Here is a 26,055-nt window from a genome sequence, read left to right as displayed (position 1 = left end):
TGTGTGACGAGTCTAAAACGGGTCCGTGACGTCGAAGAATTAACCGACAGCACGAAATTTCAACCTGGAACGAAGGACGCTTTCACCTTCTCCTTGTAATTGGGATATGATATTTTTATAATGCACCGGTATTTGCATATGTTACTTGGAGGGGAGCGGGTTGTGCAATTAAAAGGACGAACCATCGGCATTCGAGGCGAGACCGAGTCATGTCGAGCCGATCGATTGCAAAACAGAGCCATAATCGTTAACGAAGCAATAACTGTATGGTAATTGTTGCATTATGATTGTTGTACAACCCTTGAAATGTGGCGTGGCGCAAAAAATTTACTCCTCTCGAAAAACAACTGTTTGTCGACGTGTGAAGTGCATGTTGCCAAATCTTTGAAGTCTCAACAGTCGTATTTTGTTTGCCTGCCAAGAAGATAGCTTTCACCTCGCGATCGGCATCCAAGCCTCCTGCTACTTTCTTTGGAAAAGTTACCATTTCGGTAATATTCGCAACGGTCAATGACATTCCAGGAAAATCCGTTTTGAACTTCAATTCTTATTTTTTATATTATCTGCAGCTAACGCATATAATTGTTATTGTAACTTAAAGTCCTAAAAAGTCCAGGCACAACGAGATAAAAGTACACTACGTCTCCGTATTTAGTTTCAGCAAACGAAGATTTCTTTCTCAAGGAAAGGAAAGGAATTTCCGGGCGGAGCAGGCGAAGAATCGGCATGAATGAAGTCGCACTGCTCGCCAGTTACTTTCGGAAGGAAGAACGAAGAAGCTACGCCGCGTTCTCGAAGAACGATATCGAATGTCGAAGCGGCACGGGGAGTGGGAGAAAATACACTTTCTCCATGAGCGCTGGCCGACCCACATTCCGGAATCGCCCGCCATGTTCATCGATGCTGATGTCCGATTTCCGATGAACGCCGCGGCGTGCTCTAATGCACGTATCCGATCGGAGGAATCAAGGTCGCTCTCACGATCCTACGCTGTGCTGGGACCCCGTAGGTTTCCTTCGGGTCAGAAAATAACCCTCGCATTCTGATGGCATTTTCACGCATAAATATTATATCGCAATTAGGATGAGTTGTTCCACTTTTCTAAATAAATCTCCGCTTATTCTCGCTCTTTCGCGTCCTCTTTTTTTTTTATTCTTTATCCAATAAATAAATGTATGTCCAAAAGTGGGACAACCGGTTCTTAATCGCGCAATGTCAATGTTTAATTTATTAACTCTAAAATCCAGAAAATATTTTTTTCTCCTCCCGTCCGTAGAAGACGGTCGACGAATTCGAGGCAATTATTTCGGAGGAAAGTCGTTTCACGACTGAGAAAACTCTTGATTTAATTATCCGACGTTTTCCCAAGTACGCCTAAGCGCGTACATGGCTAAACCATAAACGGTTACGAACAGCTGGGAGAAAGAGCGAACGCCAAATGCATCATACATAGCGGCGCATGGTAAAAGTTGCTGGCACGCAATGGTGCGCACAATATCCTCCTCCTCCATCGCTAATATATATCGGAGTTTCTATTTGTTCCGAAGTGCGTCATTATGGCCGCGCGTCGTTACGTCGATTGAAAATGTTGGCGTTGATATGCGCGCGTATCGGTTCCCGAAATACCAGGAAACTAATGCGAAACATGTTTGCCGGCGGTACACAGACTGTTTGAGCGATTTCGCGAGAAAAAGGAGAAGAAAAAAAAGAAGGGGTTCGCCGCCTCGAGTGACGTATCGCTTCGTCCGAATCGCGGACGAAGTTATTGTACGTTCACGAGTGACGAGAGCGCGAGTCACATCCATCGCCGAGATCCAGCCGCATAGATTACGCAAATGTCGGGACATTATTGATTGTCTATTACGTCGATGATAACCCCGTACTTGGGAAGCGTGAGCGCATTTCAGGCCGCCGTATGCTCGAACGTGTTCTCACGTGCGCCGCATAATGCCCGTTGTTGCCGTGCGCGTTCGAGGATATCCATTGTGTCTCCGGTTCCCCGATTTTTACCCCTCCTCTCGTTCGCGCGGAGGAAGACAAGAAATTTAAGAAGAAAAGATACCGCAAACTTAAAAACTTGAAACGTGATAATAAACGCGACGTATATATCTTTCGCTCGAAGAGACAATGCGCTTTAGTCTCTCGGTCGCTTTATCTTCCAACATATTCCGCGTATTCGGATGTAATCAACGTAATTGCTACTTGCGTCAAATTTTTTACCGAATTCATAATCACTTTTATGCCGGCGGGGATGCGCTTTGTGCGTCCTTTTATGTAGCCTGGCCTGCATCTAGATCACCTTGAAAATTTACAAAGTAATCAAGCCGAATCAATCGTTAGGTCCACGACCTTCGTTGGGCCGTCGTCGTTGTCCAAGCGGACGTCTCGAGTAATCAAGGTCAGTGCGCATTCCTCGAGAACTTTCCATGGACGTTTTGCCGCGGCGAACAATCTTCATCGACTTTTCCCTCTCGCGTAGTGGACTCGATTCGTTAAGTGGCACGTAGCCGTCGAATGAATGAATACAAATATGTACCAAAAGAGACGGAGGAGTTCATTAGCCGTATCAATCAGCCGCGGGCCCGATATTCTTCGGGTAATCACGAGGAAAGAGAATGGAAATCCCGGCGTAAATACCGCCGGTAGTTTCCGGGACCATTTTTGTCGCAAGTGCGTCTTGCGATAACGACTGGTAATCGCCGCACGCGCGCGAACGTCGTAGACTATTAATGAGGAGGCATCGAGTTAAGAATTCATTTCGATATCAACTTCAATTCTTTATTAAATTTGTTGATTTAATTCTTAATGCAACTGGGAGAGTTTAGAGGAGAAAAAATATTTAATATGTTCCACAAAAGAATTTTATATCGCGTTTTCGCGATATAAATAATTCCAGATTATTTACATTTAATCTCTCTTTGTTTCGATAAATGTTCTTGTGTACCTAAATTTATTTAATTATTTTATTTTTATTATCATCTTGTATAAAAGTGATAAGTCGAATTGCTATTTGCGGCAATAAATGAAAAGAAGCGATCAATATCGTCTGAACGTGTTTCGATTAATCGGATACGAAGCTATCTAGATAGAGACCTATTATTAGATTTATGACAATCCTTATCCTAATTACGAGTAGACATCTCTGGCGACCCGTGGAAAACTTTTTTATAAGGTGTCGCGTTTAGCACTTTAGACTTTTCCCATGTGTGACTTCGTGTTGTAAGTGGAAAGATCTATGGCTATTGGCTATATATATATATATATATATTAATTAAAAATCAGATTTACTATACTATGTGATCGGGCTCGATATGGGAATACATATATCGGTGGGAAGTTACCAAACAGGTCCGAAGAAAGTTTCTTGTAGATCAAAGAGGGGAGTGAAATAAATGGCGAGCGTTTGAGAGGAATCCGATGAGAGTTTCGAGGAGGGTCTTTCTCCTCCTTGGTTCCTTCTTGTGTGAAATTAGCTACTGAGAGATTTTATTAACATTTCTCTACAGTATAATGTCCGAGTTCCTATCACTCTTGATCTCAAAGCGCTCGCTCGGCGTTTGCACACGAAGCGAGAGATTTCACTAATCTTCGTACAGAATGCATCAAGTCCACATATAGTAAAATTACTAAGAATCATAATGGTAGTAATCTTACATATTTGACCTTAAATTTTTAATATAAGTATCGGGAACATGAATTGCAATAAGACGCAGTATTATATATTTTGCTATTAGAATAGCTGCTAGAAGAATTTATCTCATATTACATTATTAAGATTTACAATAAGTACTGTACTTCAGTAAACCTTCAGTTAATTCTTCTCAAATTTTCAAAAAGTAATTTTTTAAAGGTGCATCTTAATGAGCTGACTCATGATTTTTCGTTACGTTTGTGCTCGAAATAATAGTGCAGTTTATGTTAGACCTGCTATCGTGCAATTACGACGTATTTTACGTAACCTTTAAAAATCAGAACATGTTTTGTGATCCGAATTATTTAACGCTATGCGCCTGCTCGTCATTACAAAGCTTAATTGAATTAATATTTTTACTCGTTCGAACGGCCAGTTGCATTGCTCCGGATTATTAATTTAGGAAAGCGGTGGTTTTGCAACGGATTTAAAAAAAGCCACAGGAATCGTCTGAATCGTTGAAGAAAAACAATTGTTTTATCACCAAGCACCTTCTGATAAAAGTTAAATTTGTTAAATACGCAAAATTGATAAATCTATTGCAGATTGAGCGAATAAAGAGATTTGACGAGGAAACAATCTCGTATATATGATATCCGAGAAATTCACATTTTATTGCATTACACATTTGCCTTGCACATTTCATTATAAGAAATTACAAGATAACGTTGTTTCTGTGATGACGAACGGAAGAAATATGACGAAGTCGTTTCGATAAGCCACATATGGCGCAATCCTTGACTTCTCGTGGTTTTTGCCAAATACATTTTAAGGCTGGATATTGCGTTTTCGATATATTAAACAGAAAATTCCAAGCTCGAAAAAACAGACGTTTAGCAACACTATAATAATTGTGTAATAAGTATCGAAAGTATGATACATTTTATCAGTACACAGTGTTTGGTCAATTATTGATAAGTTATCGATTTTCGAAGAAATCATCGAATCCAAACAAATTCTTTCTTTACTTTTACTTTTCTATAAGAATATTTGAATGTTTGAGTTGTGATAATTTGATTTATTTTCTCTGCTCTGTGACAATAATAAATTCGATTGGGCGCACCAGTGCATACCAGTGCGCACCTGAGTGCTCCCTCTCTCGTTTCTATCGACATTGGCAAAAGTGAGACAGACACTCAATGCGCACTCGGTGCGCCCCAATCGAAATTCGCTAAAAGTCATATGTCAGTCATATGTCCATCTGCTCTGCAATAATTGTTGAGAATTAGTATTATAAATGAGCTAAAAATTACGCATTTACATTTGATCGGACAGGAAAGTCGATTAGTAAATACTCCAGATAATCGGACAATCACCCGCGCGTTTCTAACGATAAATCATTTGTAATTGTCAGAGAAAGCTGTAAAATATCAAAGTTACGCGATGATTTATATTCGCGCTGAAAATGCGCTTTATTTTCAAGAAGACGTTCGTTTTTGTCTCGCGTCGAGACGGATCTCCCTCGGCTTTTGCGAAGCCGAATTGAGATCCACGCGAGACGAAGAAGGCATCCGACTGGTCGTACAACAGTTTAAAAACAAGTACGGAGTACGTAATCGCTCAACTTTTACCGCGACTCGCATTTGGATATCGAGGGCACCTGCGTGCCGTCGTCTCGTCACGCGGAGAAACTGACCGTTTCATCGCCGAAGGAAGGGTCGATATGTCGTTTATCTTCACGCAGTCATCACATCCTCGGTAAATTCTGGTCTTTATTAATTCTACAGTGTCAAAAGTGCCCGAGACAGATCTCGAAAAGCGACTCGCGCGAGATCTTTTATAAAGAATAAATCTAATTATTACTCATTATTTTTTAATCCCTTACGGCTTTGAACCTACACTTCTGGCTCTACACTTGTACTTGTATTTGTATTTGTGTTGTTTCGTATTGGTATTTGTGTTAATATATTTCATAATGTCTGTCTTAAAGAATAAATCTATAATTTATAATATACACATTCTCGCGTAACAATTTTTTCTTTTTTTAAAGAAATATGTTTTCGCGATTTATACATTTCATAATTCGCTTTAATTAAGAAATACTATATTCTGTTTATTTGTTAATTAAGATTTCAAGAAATCTGTTAGCTTTAACGAGAAATATCCGCTTTGCGTTTCACGTCCTTGTTGAAATCGCTAGTTCGTTTATAACAAAAAAAAAAAAAAAAAAAAAAAAAGTACAATACGAAGTCGACGACCCGTGCCTTACTCTTTTCTCCTCAAGGATCTTTGTTGATACATCTTTGCGCGATGCCGCGAGCCTTGGAATTGCTGCACGATTCGACTGCAAAATGAGGCAACGCCAATGATCGTTATGTGCGCTGCGATGTCTCTTTTGACGTCTTCTGCGACGTCCTCGGGATAGTTTAGCAGGCGACTTGCGTTACGTTCGTTCGCGTAGATTTGCATTAAAAAAAAAAAAAAAAAAAAAAAAGAAGAAAGAAAAAAAAAGAAAAACGCGGAAACAATTTGGAGTGAGCCAAGGGCAGGATGGCTCGATTTTAGATACTCTTTCTTCCTTCTTTTAGCGAAAGTGCGTGTCCGCAAGTCCAATTTCGCCAACCTGTCTCAAAATCTTGCCAAGCGAATCCTCCTGAAGCATTCCTTTCGCTGTCTTGTTGCGCGACGTGCCATCGGTGGACTTTAACATTTACCCCACGAAATCGCGAAGGTTGTTTTTGAAATCGTTAAGTTCATTTTCTTGAAATATATACTGTTCCGAGCCATTGATATATTTAAGAGGACATAAATCCCGATGAATAAATTTGAGTACAATCTAAACATATTATATATTATCCTATGCTACGGTAGAGAAAGTTCTCTGTATCCGTTGCGCGTATTTGGTGAGTGATATTCCTTTTTTCGGACATGGAGACACTAAACAACTTCCCGTTGTGAAATACGACGCTTCAACTTTGTACAAGTACAAGTGTTCAAACGCTTTTTCCCTTTCTTTCACAATATGATAAGTAAGAAAACGCACTGTTTAATTAATTTGAGGACTGAAGTTAATAAATGGTAGATACGCATTTTTCATCCCGAAATCTTCGGAAAATATCCTCTTTAATTGTAACATTCTAACATAAGAAAGCAAAATTTATTCTGGCGTATCTGCTTTTATTTGCTGAGAATATCCGTAAATTTGATTATATAATAAATGTCATTTTCGTACATAAATGTACGACGATCATCATTTGGCATATGGTAATTTTCACATCGAGAAAGTATATGAAAGTAAACTATGGATAATATCAGGAACTAGCAGATTAAATTGCTATGTGTGGTGAAGTATACTTCTTCCTAAAGGTTAAAGATTCTTTCTCTCGAAGGATATTCTTGAGAAATATTTGGATTAGTAATTATAAACGTTGGATAAAGCAATCTCAATTCTAAAAATTTAATTGTTACTCTCCAATAGAATTTCCTTTCATAATTTTCACTGGCAATGTAAATGGAGATAGGAGAAAGAAAAAACTTTATTTATTATATCCTGTAAGTGTAATTGCAAACTTTCGATCCCTCTGCTCTAACAAATGTATAAAATATTATTTATTTACAGAATATTGTATTATTTACATATAACAAACATAATTGCATTACATTCATGTGCTATAATAAAACAAATATCATATTTTATACAAAGTGTTATTTATTTTCATATTTTTTTATTCCATAATATTTAAAAGACGAATTCACTATCATATCAATTGATTTTTTTCAACAATATTGTTTGTTTTTGTAATCACAGAATGATCAAACATTCATCACATTATTCCGTTATGTCCGTAAGGTATTCAGAATTCCAGATAAAATTCCAAATCCGTCTCAATAGTTAACTATTGAGTTAAATAAATTAAAATAAGAATGAAACGTAAATTACGTCATAAATTGATGCTTTCTTATATAACATATATTTCCAATGTGTTACGTAATGTTAAGCATTCTCTATATAATAATGTTTAAGAATCCTTTTCATTTATGCGTAAGAAGCCTTCATAAAACGATTTCATCATCATCATCATATCTCATCATGCAATCTGAGTAATTTAAATGCCAGTCTTATCCCTAAAGCTTTGCAAATTACGTCGATAGCTACGTGCTGTATCGCGACTTTGGAGTGCTCATCATGCACGAGACGCATCACTTGACGCACTCCAGGGCGCGCATGAATCAGGCGTGCACTTGCGTCGTTTGTATCCCCGCGTTTAAAAGTTGAACATTTCTGAATCGATCGTATTCAAATATTCAACCATTACAAATGTTAATACTAAAAAATTTTTAATCATATTCCTTTAATTAATATATATATATATATATATATATATATATATCTTGTCGTTTATCTAGTAATTTAAGTAATAATATTTATTGTGTAAGAAATGCGTAAAAAACATATGTGAAAAATAGTTACAGCTGTCTAATTGTTAAACAATATTCTGGAGTCCTAATTGGAACCATCCAGATATAAAGCGTTCGAAGCGTTTCAACTTTAAATGACATGAATGACGTATTATGACGTCAAGCGTACTCTTTGTATGGATACTGCTAATGCTGTAAATCATTCGGGGATTCACCGAACAATAAACTGTCCGACAATATTACATGTATCAACGATTTAGGATCTTTATCCGTGTTATAAATCTTCCACCTACATGTTTAAAAGAAAAAAATCGTATAAACGATATAAAAAAGTTAATTCTTTAAACATAATTTAGACGACTCTCTGTCACTTGATTTAAATGCTACAAATAGCTAAAAATTTGCTTGATATTATTATTATTATTATTATTATTATTATTATTATTATTATTATTATTATTATTATTATTATTATTATTATTACAATGTTAAATTAATGAATCAATGTAACAATTTATATGGATAACTATGGCAATGCAGGATGTGATTTATCACGTTCGGATTTTTATCATTCCAACTTTATTTATTCTTATAAATACAGTTATTCTTCCTTCGTAAAATATATAATTTTATCATTTTGTATTTCTCGAATTGTTGATTAAATTGATCAAATTACAATCAATTCCACATCCACTATCTTCGCGCAGGATGCATCACGTTCGTCTTTGTCGATTCTCCCTTCTGTAATATCTACAGATCGACCTCAAAGCTCATAGTCGGCATAATAGTATACCACAAGCAATTACACGTTCTTGACGACATCCTTTCTCTCACCTATTCGCGATAACACTCAGTTATTAACTCTACATTGTTTTCCAAGGATGCATGATTCAATTACATGAGTGAATTGTAAGCGTTTCCATCTAAATTTCCTTTGTACGATAATGAGAGTTGATTGACACTTTTTTATTAATGCACTCACCACTTATTCCTAATTTTGATAAGCTTTTTATTGATATTAAAAATTACAATTGTTAATATTAATATCATATTACAAATATATTATTATTATATATATATATTTTTTTTCAATGATTAATTGCAATTATTTGTATATTAAATTGATAATAGATATTATATTTCATTAACTAAGTTTGTTAAGTTTCACAAATAGCAACAATGTTTTAAATTTTTATAGAATTATACGGAAAAAGCGTGGCCGTTGAACATGATTACCTTGCTATGTAATAAATTATTTTATTAATGTATCCTAGAAAATAACTGGAATCGAGAAATTTTTATCGCAAAAGTAACGAGATATCATAGTAATTTCAAAGTAATATTTATGATTAACTAATGATACTGACCATTATGCTATTGCGGAATGTGTAAGGATATAAATAAATTTTTTTATAAATTTTCGCAATGTAACCTTTAATTTTTAATCCTTGATTGATTATATAAACTATCGTGTAATAAAATATAGTGAGATCTTTTATTGATTTATATATATATATATAGATATCATTATTACATTATTCTGTTGAAAAAATATTATAATTGTGCAATATTGTATTATTTAAATTGATTTTTTTATTCGATCAAAGAAAGAAAGGCAGACACTGAGATTATCTAAAAAATGAATAATACATTCTTATTTTTGTAAAAACAGCATATGGAGAAGAAGCTTAAAAATAAGGACCAGTGAAATTTAAATCAACTTTTAAGAGGCAACATTTGGCATATAAATTTTTCTTATAAATATCTAGTAAATTATTATTAGATAATTTTATTAATAAGAAAAGAAATGAATATATATCAAATTTGAAATGAAAATCTCTTTCTGTTAAAGAGATGATTAAAATCTTCTTTTATCGGTGGGAACTAGATTAAATCAAGCTATCGGATTGAAATTATTCTTGAAAATTCATATTTATAAGATTACGAATTAATAGTCATCAAGTATGGCTTTGTTCAAAATGAGTTCATTAATGCGCAACATATGCACTTTCGCTATTCTGTTCTGGCAAAAAGTACACGTGTGCAGAGACACACGTGCAGGAATGTATGAATATATTGACAATGTAATTATTCTTGTTAACGCAAAGAACTACCACGAAGTGCCTATTACGAATTAACATAGAAGAACCGCGCCTCTTTTTACGAAATACCGATGGCCAATTTAAGGCTAAGAGCGCAGTCGAGAAGATTATAAACCTTGTTCACAACAACTTTGTTCTGAAGTAATTAATGCAAGAGATATTATCGATGCGCTCCAACCATGCATTTCTATTTAGCCACACATATGTATGTTTATTATCTTGTATCGTGTGATCTGTTCTTATAAAAATTGTGATATATCTTTATAATAACAGGAACTTTCAAGGCTACTGAGAGCATCTAGATTTTTCTAAATTTATTATATCCGGCATTATCATGAGAATGATTGAGAATGTTCTTGCTTCATGACATTTATACCTCGTTACTCAACGTCGCTCATTCGCATTAATCCTATGTAAAGTACACTTATGGGCATTCTGCATGCGTGAGTGCAAGCTGCTTCGTCTTGAGATCACGCAGCTATTCCGATTTGCATATTTATCGCGGGATAGAAGGAAGATTTTTGGCGTGCGAACGTCAAAACCGATTACGCGAACAAAATGTATAATTTTTTCCCATATGTGCAGGGTACATCTCCCGTTCCGACCATTCTATTTCTGTCCGCAGCACTCGCGATTCAAGCCTGAGACTCTTATTTCAGTCTTAATACTAGATAATGCAGTTGATATTGTAAGTACACAAAATACCTTACTTACTTACATATTTTAATATTTCATATTCAGATAAAAGAAAAATATTAAGAGACACGACAGTGGACCGCCGTCAAGTTTATATAAAACAGGATTTTAAATATCAATTCGTACGATATCAATAATATAATTAAATAAAACAGATGAAAGCTAATTATGCCAATCCAAAAGTAAATTTAAATATAAAACAAAAAACGCGTTCGTTTGCATATGTATATTAAGTTTAATATTTTAATAAAATTTTAATAAAATTTTAATAAAAAAAATATTGATAAATAAGATGTAACGGAATGTCCTATTTACCAAGTTATAACAGAAAATACTACAAATGTCCAAAGATGTACAGAAGTATATGTAATACTTTCCTCACGAATAAATAGAACAAACGAATTGATGAAATGAATCTCATTTGTGTGAATCAGCCAATCGCTAATCGCAGAACCGTGAACGCAAAATTACGCGTTTCGCAATAAAAACGAACGCAGTTTTTTTTTATTATAGGAAAGACGTATTGAATTATCGTCCGGTTGTGTTGCGACAGAATATCATGTGAGAATTCAAGATACGATCCGATTTCATGTATATAAGTAAAATTTTTTTGCCTCCTGCACTTTTTGCCTCTACGTGTTGAATGTAGAAAAATTAATAACATAGTGTACTGTCAGCAACATATCGATAATCGTTCCATCAACAACGTCAAGTTTAAGCAATAAAAGAGATTTTGAATAATAACTAAGGAGCAATAAATCGACCTACTTACGAGAATACATTAGCCGCGATAAAATTATGCAAGACAAAGATAGAACTTGCATACTCAATAAAAAATCAGCTTGATGTGTTCATGTCTATCTATTTACCTTCATATTAACAAATAGAGATTGCATAAAATTTTATAACGCCGGTTGCTTGTAAATAATGCCTACACAAAAAAAACGCTTGTAATTCTGAGATTATTACAAAATTATTTAATGGATTTTCAATTTTTACCAATCTTCGAGATATATGTTTAAGATATGTAATATTTTATCTAGCAATACCAATAAATATATCTATGTTTACGTTTATTACGTTTACGAGTAACACATATAATGTGTATATATATATATATATATATATATATATATATATATATATACACATTAGAATATATTAATATATATAATATTATAAAATACAAAAAAGAATAAAGGGAAGAACAATTGTAAAAATCGGAAAAATTATACAAAGACCAACGAAAGTATATAACGACAAATATAAAATTTAATTTCTCAAGTGCCGCACGATTACTCTTCTACACATCTGTTATAGTCATAAAATAATATTTTAATTTCATAATCGGAATCTCCTCTAAATAATATCTGCCGTATGCCGGAGATAAATTCAAAAGCGCTCGTATATTTCGCATACGTATATTAAGTGCATTTTGAAAAGCCACGCGGTACGGAGCGTGTGAGGTTTCGATTTCTGCGGTTTTTCACTCTCGATCGGAAAGTCGAGTGTCGCTTCCACGAGAGGAGTAAAAGTCATGGAGCCCCGCGGTAAAAACAGGTATGGAGGCTATAGCGCGCTATAGCGCTGGTCAAGCCGAGAAAGTCAAGAGCGCGCGGAGATGCCGGCAAGTGTCTCTCGCGCAGCCCGTTAGCCTACTTACGCGACTTAGCGCGGCTCGAAATTCGTGGCGCGCGCGACCGGCCGCCGTTCGCCGCGCGCCGTGATATTCGATATAATATCGACCGTCGTGCCCGTCGTCGCGCCGATAGAACCTGTCGGGAAGCGAAAAAAGGGGGAGGAAAAAAAATCGCGCGGCGCGTCGGGCGCGGGACGTCACGCCGCCGTTCGCGCGACCGTTCCGTCCCAGGTGACGCGGTTTACCCAAGTGTATTGCGCAATCGACGATCGGCCGCCCCCCCGGTATTGACGGCGCTGTTTCATCGACGGCGAAATTTCGTAGCCCCGCTTCTCTTTCACGGCGCTTTCGATCCGAGAAAGTCGCGATTTCGCACGTACGCCAACGGCTCGAAAATTGCGACTGACTGATTTCACGAGAATACGCCGAGAATACGCGATTCGCGACTCTACGACCGAACGAGACGTCGAGGGGTACTGATTTTTCTTTGTTTAATTATCGAAAGATAATTTCCATTTTGACATCCCACACGGCAGCGGTGGGATATCACTTGAAAATGGAACGAATCAAAAATATTAAGGTATAAATTAAATATGAAACTCGATACAGGTCATAATCAACAAAATTATATGTTAAAATTAAAACAATATAATATGGTGAGATTTTTAATTGGATATGTTAAAAAAACAATACTCGTTAATTAGTTTCCGAAACATCACGATTGAATCTTTACGGAATAATATTGAATACCGTTATGCGCAATGAACTGTTTTCGAAGCCTACATTTTATTTCTTCATTAAAGCAAAATTTATTTAAAATTAAATAAAAAATCGAATCGTTTATTCGCTGCCTTAAAATCTAATTAGCCTTAAAAAAATCTTTCGTTTTCTTTTAGAACTTAAAAATTGATATTAATTTATTGATATTGATTTTTCGTCTCTGATTTCAATCGTTGATTTGCATATATACAACAAAACGTTCGTATCCAAATTTAATTATTTTTTATTAATTAACTTGAAGTAGAGTTTCTCTTAACGCATACGTGTATAAGTACACAAATAGGAAATATGAGGCCCGAAAAGACTTGTGTAAACTCTTCTCTTACAAAAGAGAATCCAAATAAGAGTTGAAAGCTTCCGCCTTTGAATACATCTTATGTGAAGGATGTCAAAATAAAAAAATACTAATTAAAAATAATGCTAATTGAAATACGTACTTGTTTAATTAATTAATTTCACGTAAATCTATGGAATTTTTTAAACGTTTTCTCCTTTATTATTTTTCTTTATAAATTCTATCATTATCCAATTAGAAATCTCTTATTAAGTTCACCACATTAATTATGTATGTATTATAAAATTATTCTCAAAGATATCATTTCTTACTATAAAATATATAGAAATACACAACAAATGTCTACAGTATATAATTACGTGAATCAGATCTAAGATTTGCTTATTGTTTCAAACTGAGTTCGTGTATCATCATTTTCTCTCCGCCATCTAATAAAATTCATCTCATTTAAAGCGCAGAAAGTATAACGTAGAGCATTCAAGGGAACAACTAAATATGTCCATTTCTATCAAAGTAAATTAATTCTCGATTTAACTTACTTTTTATGCTTTTTTAAATTCTTTTTAATTCTATATTTAAAAAAACATAAAGAATAAATTAAATCAAGATTAAAGTTATCCACATCGAATAGAAATGGACAATGTACACTCGCAAACTTTAAACGGAATGTTCACACGGTCAAATTCTAACGCGCGCATGCGCACAATCGACGACACGTTTCGCTTCGATGGTCAGTGCAGTCTCCGTAAAGCGCGGAAAAATTTTATCCATTTGTCATCCAAAATTCTCGTCGCGAGGACATTTAAAAAAAATTTGCCTACGATAATTATCGTAATCACGCGCATCTCTCGATCGAGTTTATTCTCGCGCATCCCGCGAAAGACAGTCGCTCGTTTGACACCTCGAGTAATGTCGCTAGCAGACGATTCATACGGCGTCTGCTAGAACGTCAGCTGACAAGTATCAGAGCAAAGTATCGTGCCGCTTTAAATATCTCGCACGTGTTGTCACGCATATTCACGAGTACGACTGACGAGATCACGGTACTTAATCTCACGAGGGCGAGGCGCTGCGGTTTTGTGATCCTCCCTGTCAGATGTGATGCCAAGGCACAGAGTGCCGGGTTCCCATGCGACCTAGCACCTGACCCACATGTTATGTAATTTTTTTTATCGATGAACAATTCTCCTGTCTCACAAACGTTCAAATAAACGCAAAAAATGTCAAGACGAAATCATAATCGAGGACGATTCCCCACGTATGTGATCGATAGCCTCGACAGTCGGCGACGCGAGGGATCGATCTGATTTGACAGAGCGGACGCGTGATTCGTGACAACATAGGTTAGGTACGTCTGTAACCTCGCCGCGAAAGGAAGCCGCGAAAATCGCGAAAACTGAATGAAACGGCGTGTTTTGTCGAGCGCGGCGCGATCGACGAGTCGTCAGCCGTCGAACGCGCTCTAAATGACACGCGGGAAGACGCGGGACAATTTGGAACAAGGTCGGAGTGCACGACGACAGAGTGCGACAGGCGTTTGGCGTTTTGAAAAGGAGGAGAAAGAGAACGTACCTGGCAGTGCTGTAGGAGAGCGTTGCTCGTCCGAGGGTTTACCGGCCGCGATTTCACACATGTCGTAGTCGAAACTTTCCTCCGTAATTGGGCGAAATGTCCAAACTGGCACAGTCTCTCCACATGAGCACAAAGCCTACTCGATCCTATACATGCCATCGCGGGGACTACAGTGAGCGGACCGACCACCGTCCGGGTATTCCGTACCCTTCTACAGCTTTAGCCGCTCGATCCCACCAGCCAACACTTCGAAAAATCACGCCTCCCCCACCCGCCGGCCAGACCTCGACACGACCCACCGCTTCCCACCGCCGGTGATCTCTAACCGCGAATGAGAGCGGCTCCTCGGCTTTAGATGAGCCTCTATGTGCGTTGCCTTTGTGAATCATTTCAAGCCGCATGCGCGCCTGGAATACGTCGTCCAATGACGGATTCGCCGTACAGCTGCATTCGGGCCTTTCTACATTTTGAAAAAACGGGATATATAAATATATAATAGATTATAGATAATAACACTGATAAAGTGATATTATTAAAGTTATTTATAATCTTATGCGGGCGCTGTCAAAATTTAAATGATTAATTCATACTTTAAGCTAGTAATTTTATGATTGCTTATTATCTTAATATTCACGTATATTTACAACTTGATGATAATATTTAATTTTATTTGATTATCCTGTCCGATTATCTGTAGAAATAATAATTGTAGAAAGAAATTTTATAATTTTGTAGCAATATAATTAATATTTAAATGTGATATTAATATATAGATTATACACACATAATACTTTTCGATTTTTATTTAGAACGTTACTGTTACCGTCTGAATTTCAATGATTGAGAAATTTTATATCGTTGATCGATAATATCAATACTCTTCAATTATCTGTGGACCGTCAAAGTCGCATTGTGACCTTCGACATTTACCCAGTCGATAGTCTTTAATAATATTTCATCAATGTACGTAGAAGATACAAAGAGGCATGATGAATAGGTTAAGTTTGATTCTTCAAAAATTTGAACAAGCGATTCAAATAATTTTTGGTCGCGGTTTTCCTCCAGGTAATTAGAAATTATTATGTATGAATGTACTCTATTCCGGATTTTGAATACAATGATTATGATACGAATAATCTAAGACTGTTTAGATTTCCGCGTTTCCTAACCTCAATCGATGAAAAAATCAAATTTTGTATATTAAAAAATGAATTTAGATAAATTTTTTTAACATATTTATTGAGATTTGAATAAATCTTTCGATTTTTCGTACAGAACCACTATGTGCAATCGAATGCAATGGTTTCCTGAACGAATCGAAACCAGCAAACCGTTTTGGTAATTATTCTTTGAAAGAAATTTTCGAGAATGGCATTCTGTGGGCAGTTCCAAAACAGCGACGTAGTTATGAGAGGAGACTTAAGAGAAGATACGGAATAATGGAATATGTATGGAAACCACCTATTGCGAAAACTAATATATTAATATGTCCAAATTGTGGTCATAATTATGAAGCCAATTGTTTATGTGGTAAATTTCATTAATATAAAATATATCTGTGTAAATTAAGATAAAAGATAAAAAACTTAGATTATATTCTTAAAAATATAAAGTATTAAAATTTTGTGATTGGAAAATGTCTTCATAAGAATGAATAAAAAAAATTTAAACAATCTGTATTTTTTATAGGACACTGCTATGAGAGAGTAAAGCTTGAGACTAAAAAAATACAAGCTGCTATTCAAAAAGAATTGGGTCTAAGTCCAGTAGAAGAGAATGTAATTATATTATACGATGGAGAAAAGGATTCTAAATCGGATGAATTTTGGAAGGTACTGAAAAAAATATGTATATAATTTGTTGATAAAATTTTGTTTACATAAATATATGGATTTGTTTATTTCAGAACCAACGAGTAATCGAGATGCCAAAGAAAAGGCCTTCATGGTTTCACCAAAACTTATTGCAGCCAACAACACAAAAACCATCAGATGAAAAGACTATTAAACCTACTAATCTTGCATAAAGTATATTTAAAATCAGTTTTTAATCTTTTGTAGTTAACAATTGAAGTATTATACTCATCAAAATGGATCAATATCTGAAATTTTTGTAGATTAAAAAAAATTAAAATTTTATTATGTGAATACTCTGTATTTATAGTCTTTTATGTGATGAAAGAGTTTCATTTTCCCGACTGCGTTTATTAATATAAAAATAAATATTTTTGCAATACATAGTATTGTCTCGTTTTGTAATTTATACTATAGTAGGAGTATTTTATATATTTCAATATTTTTCTAAAGATCCCAATTACCATAAATTTCATTTCTATACAAATTGGAATTAGAAGGAAAATCATCGCATGATTCAACATTGATTTTGACAATGTGATCAATGTACAAGTTCAAAATCCTCTGTAGAGACTTCATTGGTTATATGGGTTAAAACATGTTGATGAAATTCCTCAAACGATATGGATTTTCCGTAAACAATTCCACATAACGGACATGTATTGATATCCGCATCTAAATTATCGTTCAGATTAGGACATTTTTCCATAGAAATGCTAGGAGTCATAAGACTAGTCTGAGTAGCTCCATGTTCCTTGAAACTATCATCAGAATCGAATTGTGTGCCCGTTTGGCACATCTTTTTATTCGCTTTCTCGCGACAATTATTACATACTCCTAAAAATATGTATTTGTTTCAAAATTGACTTTTCAAGAGATTTCTTTATATTATAACTAGTATTACAACGAGAACAAGAGAAAAGATCTAGTTAAATTATAAATACACTGAATGAAATCTTACCATTCCTTATTTTTTTAAGATTCTGCAAAGCTCTTTTTAACCTAGTTTGTTGCCCAAGTAAGGCATCCTTGGTTTGAGACAATCGAATCTCATGCTGCTTCAATTGCTCCAGCGAATCTATGTCGGAATCTTCTGGATACGTGAAACCAATATTTTGTAAATTTAATTCAGAACTATTGTGCAATTCCACCATCTGCGTGAAACGAGACATTGCATAAAAGATGTTAATCAATTAGGATATTTTTACTTCTTTACCTCTGCATACTGCTGTTCAAGATCAGACTTCTCTAACATAATACTATTTATTAATCGGAGGGATATTTCTTCCAAGCTTTGCTCTCTTTCACCTGAATGACGAAAATTGTTAATTGTGATAGTAGTAGAAATATTGTTGTATCTCAAATTGATACTAACCATGTGTAGTTAATAAGTACGTCTTGTTAGCATCCTGTCTGTCCATATTAGATGTATCACGAAAATTATATGAAATAATATCAGCCGGCTGTGTGACATGATGCTGTTTAAGTGTATCTGAAATTTTTGTCAACTGACTGCCTAAAGATTTGTTAGTTTTCGTCAATCTTGTTAGTCTGCTCCATAATTGACGATTTTCCGCAGCTACCATGAAAACATGATGGGACAGTTGAGACTTTTGTTTCGTAAGTTCCTCTATTTTTTCCTACAATAAATGCATTACTCTTGTTGTCTTAAATGTGTTTGTAAATATTATAGAGTTTTATGTAAGCATAAAAGGACCATATGGGAACGTTTCATTTTATTTTAGATTAGAACAAAGAAAATACATGCATAACAACTACATTTATTCTTAACATTATAATGTTTCTTATTACATTTATAATTCTATTGCATTATATTCTATATTGTGCAATTAAATAGAAGGGATAAAAATCTAATATCATTGTCTAATAGAAAAGTTCACCAACATTTCAGACCAACATTTTTAAGAAACAGATTTTTTCTTATAATCTATATCATGCCTTAAGTATCACTAATAGCTTTAAGAATTTTTATTTTATTTTCTAATTTGTATCTAATTTGATTTTTGACGAACCTGCAGCGTTTGTACCGCAGACCTATCACTCTTATCTTTGACGATCGCTGTGGACATGTCTCTGCCGCATTCAAGCCTAAGACACATGTTCTCCTTTTCCACTGCTGCTAATCGTGTTTGTAATTGCTGGCAGCGTTCCTTCATGGTCCTGAAGGCAACTAAGAGCGCGCAATAGGATCCGAAGATATCATTCTCCGGGCTTTCGATGTCGTTCATTGTGCGACTCATCGAAAAGAAGCCGTGATTACAAAATTAAAATCAAGAATACAAGTGTGTTGCCGATAGTCTACGAACTTTCTCGACGATTCCTATTTTTGCGCTCTGCCGACTCTGCGTTTCACTCGTGGCTGTGAGGAGGTTAAGTAACCTTACATCTTGTCTACAATTGCAAAGATGCTCCGGACAAAACGTTCACGTTGGTTTCGATCTTCCTCGTCGAAACATGTACTCCCAGTGTTGCTCCGCGGTAACATTTGCAGAGACTGTACTCATATTACAGCGGAATAGCGCGACATCGGTGATTCCCCATTTTCCGTTAGACGTCGTTGTTTTTATCCCGCTGACGAGACGGCTATGCGTCGCTATTGGTTCACTTCTGTTAGCGGGATGACAGATATGACGTCACTAGCGATATAACAGTATGACGTCACTAGCGATATGACAGATATAACGTCACTAGCGATATGACAGATATGACGTCACTAGCGATATGACAGATATGACGTCATATCTGTCATATCGCTAGTGACGTCATATAAGTATACGACGTCACATAGGTATACTATAGGACACCACAGATGTTCTGAAATTGTTGCACTACATTTTTTCGCGCTGCACTTCTTGCACTCACATTTCTCATTCTTCCGTTTTCATTTGCACAACTCAAGAATTTCTTGCACCGTATTTCTTTTCGTTTTCTTTCCGATATGAAGAAAAAAACTGTGATGATGAGATGTTAGAAGTTCAGCTGCAAAAAAAAAACAAATCTAAATAAATCTAATCTCATGACGAGTGCTTTATAAATGATGCCAATCGGGATTCGTTCTCACGGAAAAGTAATGATTTAATTGGTTATATTTAGACGTTCATTAATATTACTTCCCCTAGAGCAATTTTGAAAAGCAAAAAAAAAAATGTCAACTGCAGGAATTGCTTGTGTAAAAACTAGATTATTATAATTTTATATATATAAAACATTAATATGTATCACAAATTTGTCAAGTAATTATATCTGGCAAAACTGTCAAGAATCATTATTTTCTTATATCGAGAAACTTCTTCATAAATATATAACATATTTACTTTTTAAATAATTTTGTGATTTAAAATATTATTTTACAGGAATACAGTATAAGGCTTATTAAAAGAGATGCATGAGAGAGAGAGTCACATTTTGTTTTTATTCATTGTCGTATAGCCACAATCAATATGATACGAATAAACTTTTCGAGCTTATTAATATTTATGACTACTTTAAATGGCTAATAATCGACTTCAGGTCGGCCACTTCAGCATTTCTTATCAAACGTGTCTATACATATATATACATATGTATCTTACATACACATACAAAGTAAACAACGGATTACGCGGTCCTGTTATAAGCTGAGCTTTGACCAGTTCGGATATTTGCTCCTTTCGCTTGACATCAGGACTTTCACCATATGGACATGTATGTATATTTTATTAGAAATAATATTAAATGCTCTCTCAAGATGATATGTGATATGAATCATGAATTTAATATCCCGGTTAGTGCGATTGGCCCGGTCCAATGTCCACCACTATGACATAATTGATGGCAATTTATAGCAATGTACCTTGATGATGTAGATCTGTCACCGCGCAGATCGTTTATCCCCGTACGCGCGCTGATTTAGATATAACCATGTGTGTATGATATAATACACATGCACGCAATACATGCGTGATACATATGTGGGTGTGACACTTCTACCGAGATATTTTTGAAACTTTGACTTTCGAGTGAGAGTGAGACATATCTTAACAAACAGTGAGATTGCATTGCATACCTATCTGAATAATAATCTTAATTTCACTATTATGTTTGCTATTTATATCATTATCTTATCTTTAAAACATTGATAATATTCATTAATTTTGTTTTCTTTAGCAATACAGTAGACATAGGCTCGAGTTCTCTAGAGAAACCAGCTATGTACAAAATATTCTCTAATGTGTCAAAGTACACGGTAAGCATACGGAGGCAAATTATCACCGGAGGTAAATCTAAAAGAGAAAGTTTTTATGAAAATTGAATCAACAGGTTTACAATGGATTGCGTAGAACACCAGCTCTTCTTCAGGGAACACCTATAACAACGTTAAATCTAAATAAGCAACCGATTCCCAAACAACCTGTTCCTGATCTCAAACAAACTGCAGAACGTTACTTGAAGTACATACCTATATCTTTATTTTATCTTTAAATCATTATGTTTATGATTCTTATTATGTCTAATTATAGATCTTTGAAGCCATTGTTGACTGACAATGAATATAAGAATACAGAAAGGATTGTTGGTGAATTTATTAGTGACGCCGGCGCAGGACCTCGGTTACATGCTAAATTATTGAATAGATATGAAAACACAGATAACTGGGTACTTGTATTTGCATATTTTTTTCGATATACAATTAAGTAAATATGAATTAACTTCCACTCGTTTCAGATGAAAGACTGGTGGCTGCAAGTTGCATACTTGGGATACCGTATGCCCGTAATCGTGCATTCTAGTCCTGGAAATGTTGGACCACCGGTTACTTTCCATCAACCAGATGACGTGTATGTGTTCGCAGCGCGCCTTATCGCTGGAGTGTGCAATTACAATGAGATGATCAAGAGGTAAGTCCCATGCAGTTTGCAACATTTTTCGCGTTCTTTCTAGTATTCATCTGCAATGACATTATAGTGGAAAGATGAAGCAAGAAATGGTTCGCGATGATCCTCTTGATATGCTGCCTTATGGCATGATACTCGGTACGCACAGGCAACCCAGTAAAGCGCTCGATAAATTGTTGCACACAGACGAAGCCAAACACATAATAATCATAAGTAATAACAATGTAAGTATAATGAATCTAATAAAATAATATAGCTGGATACATACTATCTATATTACAGTTCTTTAAACTTTGTGTTGTCGATAAAAATGGCATTTTAAATGAAGGCAAGCTTGTGGCTGCTATAAAAGATATCGCAGATCGCTCGTGTACTGAGGGGAAGCCTATAGGAATTTTAACTGGGAATGACAGAGACACATGGGCGAAGGATTATAGTTTACTTTTAGGTTTATTTCAGTTTATTTTTTTTCTTTTCTTATTGCGTTTGCATACTATTTAAGTTCATTCTTTTCAAATTAGAAATTTATTGTATAGTTTTTAATTTTACTATCTATCGAATCATCATTATTTTCAGAACTGGGTAACAATAGGGATATAATTAGAGATATAGAAAATTCCTTGTTTATATTATGTCTGGATAAGGATATACCTAAGGATGCTTTTAAGAAAAAAAACAATGCTTCAGTCAGAGCAGTCCAAACTATGACAGGCTACAGTAGTCGTGTAAATGCAGGAAATAGGTGGCATGACAAGACTGTGCAGGTGAAATATTCGATTATTACGAATGAATTCAATATGAAGCAATTTGAAATAGACAAAATATTTAAGATGATGTCTTTTGATACTGAAATAAACTAGAAACATTTTTATAGTATATAGTATCCGCCGATGGTTATATCGGCATGGAATATGAACACAGTCCATGTGAGGGAGTTCCCGTTGCTGTCCTTCACGATTATGTATTAAAATATATGTAAGTAATAATTGTTAGTAAATTATTTTTCATAATAAAGCACATATAAAAATTTCCGTCTGTTTTTAGAGCATCGAGAGAGAATAGCGCAAGAGACAAAAGTTCCGCAAATTTTCCAAGACCAGAACTTTTAAAGTTTGAAACTAACGATGCTATAGAATATGCAATCGAGAAAGCTATCGATTCGGTGGATAAGTATGTTGATCGTTGCATTAAGGAAAATTATAATTACGCTAATATTGTATTGAAAATGTAATACATATGATTTTTTTAGACTCTCAAACGACATAGACATGGAATGTTTCACGTTCGACAAATTCGGCGCGGATGCGATAAAAGCGATTAAGCTGAGTCCCGACAGTTTCATCCAAATCGCGATGCAAGTAACGTTCTACAATTTACAAAGAAAAGCGTCAGCTCATTACGAAAGCGCGGCATTGCGAAGATTCATAAATGCCAGAACTGAGTGTATTAGGTCTACCAGTACCGAATCTGTAGAATTTGCAAAGATAATGCTTCCTGAAGCCGAATGCAAAAGTAAGCAGCAAAAAAAGGAAATGATGATTAGAGCTATAAACGCTCACAAAGAGTACGCTGCGCAGGTGAAGCATCTGTCTACTTGAATTATAATTTATTTTTTTAATCATTATTTTCTGATGAATTTTCGAATTAATATTTCTTTTTGTACAGGCTGTGATGGGTCAAGGTGTCGACCGGCATCTGTTCGGTTTAAAAATGATAGCTCAAAGCGAAGGAATGGAGCTTCCAGAATTGTATAAAGATGTTGGTTATACCAAAAGTACATATTTCAATTTAACATCGAGTCAGGTAATTCAAAATTGACTCTCTTAAAGGAATCAAGAATTTTTGTGCTAATTGTTTTATTTTTATGATCCAAAGGTACCATATAAATCAGCGTCTTTTATGTGTTATGGACCTGTTGTTCCTGATGGTTATGGTTGCTGTTATAATCCACGACCAAAAGATATTTTGTTTGCTTGTTCGTCATTTAAATCGTGTAATGAGACTGACACTGAAAAATTTGCTTGTGTTTTACAGCAGACACTGTGCGACATGCGAGACATAGGAAGCGAATAAAGTTATAGAACTTTATATTTTACTGCGACAAAAATCTTGAAATTATACTAACTACTATACTATGTAATTATATTACATTTTTATACAGTATAGGATCGTAAGCAGAATATCGTATTTGTTACGTATACATTTTTTATTGTGAAATATAAATTGGAGATCTGCAAAATACGTTGCAGTACCATATTTCGCGACTTGGCTCATCATGTATACAGTTGTATTTTTTCAATAAATATATGAGTAACATTAATCATAATAATAATTATTCATAATAATTATTCGATTCAGCAATATATAAATATAAAATAATTATCAAAAATCGACAGTCGTGCGCATATTTGGCAAATATTATGCTATACAAAATAAATATTAATATCACAGTTCTGTTCTGGTCCTGGGTGGGAAACCCCAGAAGAACGTTGGGTATCCTCTGACTTCACGTTCTCTGGCCACAAAAGCGCTGAAAGAGGAAATGCAGTTTCCTATGAAATAATTAGACCTTCCGAGAATTGCCAAATCCAAATGTGGAGATACTGGTGGTTCTTGCCGGAATACTGGTATCTGCGAAAGAAAAATAACAGAATGCTCATTAGTGAATGATAGCAACATGATAAATATACAAGTTTACCTTCATGCGCTCTAAAGCTTCCGTGAGTTTGTCCAACATGTAATCATCGTCAGATGCTACGAACACAGATTTAATATCTTTGCCATTACGAATAACACGCTTCAGTTGGGTCACTATTACATCAAATGACGGCAAGCACATCGACGATGTTGCTTTGCCACGTTCATTTTGGTACCCGAGACACTGGGGTGCGGCGAAAAGATTTGGTGCAGATGGTATATGTTCGCAGGCGCGTACCTGAAAAGCAGACGCAATAAATAGGAGAAATCATTATTCTTTGTAGGACATCAATAATATAGTTTTCATATAAAAATATGTACAACAAATGCATTATGCATACCCAATCAATTCCGTTTCGCAAATGTATACCAACAAATGCACCTCTCGGTAATTTCTTTTTTATAAATGCCTTCGCTTTATTCAGAATGTCATTGTTCCAATTGAGACACTTCTGCAGAGGTTTATTCTCCAGCTGTATCGGGAAACTGGCGGGTGCGCCTGTAAATGCTAGTACTGGCCAAGTTTCGGCTGGATAATGCTGCTGCCATTGTTGCTGCCTCGTGCGGGTATAATATATATCGTAATAAAGGAGAGGTTTGTAAAACTCTGACTTGACAAAATCTATATTGTACGTGTCCCAGAAGGGCCCAAATGGATTCCCATGCTTTGCATTACAAGACGTTCCATTACTTCCCTCGCGAGCTTCATAACAGAAAGCTGAAAGGATGGAAAAAAATTTATTTATTTTCAAATTTATTAAAAAAAAAAATAATATCCCAAGACTTACATATTCTTTTTTCAGGTGGCCATATTTTCGGTGCAACATCAATCATAAAGTCTTCCATTAATATTGCTTTATGACAGTTTTGTACTTGTGAGACATTAAAGTAAGTGTCGAATGGTACTTGTATCTAGAAATGGAATTGGATGTTAGACATTGATTATAATTTTACATTGATACTGTATATAGATTTTGCACTTACAGATCTGGTCTCTCCCGTGCGATATTCGACCCATGGCGGTAATACCAGGGTACGATTTAGAGCTCTGGCAAATCCCAAGACCCCTAAGAAATGATCCGCTTGGTTGCCAAAGCGTCCTACAATGAGAGTCAAGGAGATTATCACTGTCGTGAGTAGTGACGTATAAACGATGAGAAATTAGGATAGATTATTGTTCTTACCCATGCAAGGACAGTAAACAACATAGCCATCCGGGTCGATGTCAACATCCTGACAACATGCAGCGTAGAAATTTATGAAAAATAATGTAAAAATCGATATTCTGAGCATTGCCAAATAAATTATATTAACACTTTCACGAATATCCTTAATGTAATTGTTGCGAATTTCTGTACAAATTCTCCTTTTCTTGTGCGTGTTGACATGCAAGGTTACAATGGATAGAGAGAGAACCAGGCGGACTCCATCTTTTAGTTTCCATGGAGATAAGCATCGATTAGACTCGCAAGAATT

At 35.3% G+C, this 26,055-nt stretch overlaps 5 protein-coding genes across 7 annotated transcripts in view; 2 read left to right on the top strand and 3 right to left on the bottom strand.

Annotated features, from left to right (window-relative positions):
- The window catches only part of qless (decaprenyl diphosphate synthase subunit 1 qless), a 34,438-nt gene extending 18,965 nt beyond the window's left edge, over nucleotides 1–15,473 (bottom strand). The window contains exon 1 of the mRNA XM_011635487.3: nucleotides 15,135–15,473. Coding sequence (XP_011633789.2) covers nucleotides 15,135–15,293 — 159 coding nt within the window. The 5' untranslated portion in view covers nucleotides 15,294–15,473. The remainder of the gene's footprint in view (nucleotides 1–15,134) is intronic.
- Nucleotides 15,474–16,035: 562 nt separating this feature from the next.
- On the top strand, nucleotides 16,036–17,281 carry mRpL32 (mitochondrial ribosomal protein L32). Its single transcript, XM_011635485.3, has 4 exons — nucleotides 16,036–16,199; nucleotides 16,410–16,664; nucleotides 16,824–16,966; nucleotides 17,041–17,281. The coding sequence occupies exons 1-4, from the start codon at nucleotides 16,121–16,123 to the stop codon at nucleotides 17,158–17,160; spliced, it is 597 nt and encodes a 198-aa protein (XP_011633787.2). The 5' UTR covers nucleotides 16,036–16,120; the 3' UTR covers nucleotides 17,161–17,281.
- On the bottom strand, nucleotides 17,004–19,680 carry spn-F (C2H2-type zinc binding domain-containing protein spindle-F). Of its 2 annotated transcripts, XR_016139295.1 has the most exons (6): nucleotides 19,021–19,680; nucleotides 18,363–18,627; nucleotides 18,204–18,295; nucleotides 17,949–18,141; nucleotides 17,452–17,824; nucleotides 17,004–17,235 (listed from the first exon to the last, which is right to left on the bottom strand). XR_016139295.1 is itself a non-coding variant. In XM_011635486.3 (5 exons), the coding sequence occupies exons 1-5, from the start codon at nucleotides 19,246–19,248 to the stop codon at nucleotides 17,529–17,531; spliced, it is 1,074 nt and encodes a 357-aa protein (XP_011633788.2). In that variant the 5' UTR covers nucleotides 19,249–19,680; the 3' UTR covers nucleotides 17,004–17,528. The 2 variants fall into 2 exon arrangements, 1 of the variants encoding a protein (XP_011633788.2); XM_011635486.3 differs by having other exon boundaries at nucleotides 17,004–17,824.
- A 212-nt stretch (nucleotides 19,681–19,892) lies between these two features.
- Nucleotides 19,893–24,202, top strand: LOC105424980 (carnitine O-acetyltransferase-like). 2 transcript variants are annotated; one of them, XM_089076809.1, is made up of 15 exons: nucleotides 19,893–20,075; nucleotides 20,362–20,692; nucleotides 20,777–21,034; nucleotides 21,155–21,233; nucleotides 21,308–21,438; nucleotides 21,508–21,643; nucleotides 21,713–21,885; nucleotides 21,953–22,106; nucleotides 22,165–22,330; nucleotides 22,459–22,646; nucleotides 22,757–22,857; nucleotides 22,927–23,052; nucleotides 23,132–23,459; nucleotides 23,548–23,685; nucleotides 23,758–24,202. In XM_089076809.1, the coding sequence occupies exons 4-15, from the start codon at nucleotides 21,198–21,200 to the stop codon at nucleotides 23,953–23,955; spliced, it is 1,875 nt and encodes a 624-aa protein (XP_088932935.1). In that variant the 5' UTR covers nucleotides 19,893–20,075; nucleotides 20,362–20,692; nucleotides 20,777–21,034; nucleotides 21,155–21,197; the 3' UTR covers nucleotides 23,956–24,202. The 2 variants fall into 2 exon arrangements, with proteins under 2 accessions (XP_088932935.1, XP_011633784.2); XM_011635482.3 differs by lacking the exon at nucleotides 20,777–21,034.
- Nucleotides 24,070–26,052, bottom strand: O-fut1 (O-fucosyltransferase 1). Its single transcript, XM_011635483.3, has 6 exons — nucleotides 25,764–26,052; nucleotides 25,564–25,679; nucleotides 25,368–25,491; nucleotides 24,921–25,297; nucleotides 24,581–24,817; nucleotides 24,070–24,513 (listed from the first exon to the last, which is right to left on the bottom strand). The coding sequence occupies exons 1-6, from the start codon at nucleotides 25,870–25,872 to the stop codon at nucleotides 24,328–24,330; spliced, it is 1,149 nt and encodes a 382-aa protein (XP_011633785.2). The 5' UTR covers nucleotides 25,873–26,052; the 3' UTR covers nucleotides 24,070–24,327.
- Between the last annotated feature and the right edge of the window lie 3 nt (nucleotides 26,053–26,055).

The sequence above is a fragment of the Pogonomyrmex barbatus genome, unplaced genomic scaffold, assembly GCF_055798465.1.
Source record: "Pogonomyrmex barbatus isolate J1 unplaced genomic scaffold, ASM5579846v1 scaffold1, whole genome shotgun sequence".
Classification (NCBI taxonomy): Eukaryota; Metazoa; Arthropoda; class Insecta; order Hymenoptera; family Formicidae; genus Pogonomyrmex; species Pogonomyrmex barbatus.
The sequence above is the reverse complement of the archived record's forward strand: the minus strand, read 5'-3'. Positions and strand labels throughout refer to the sequence as shown.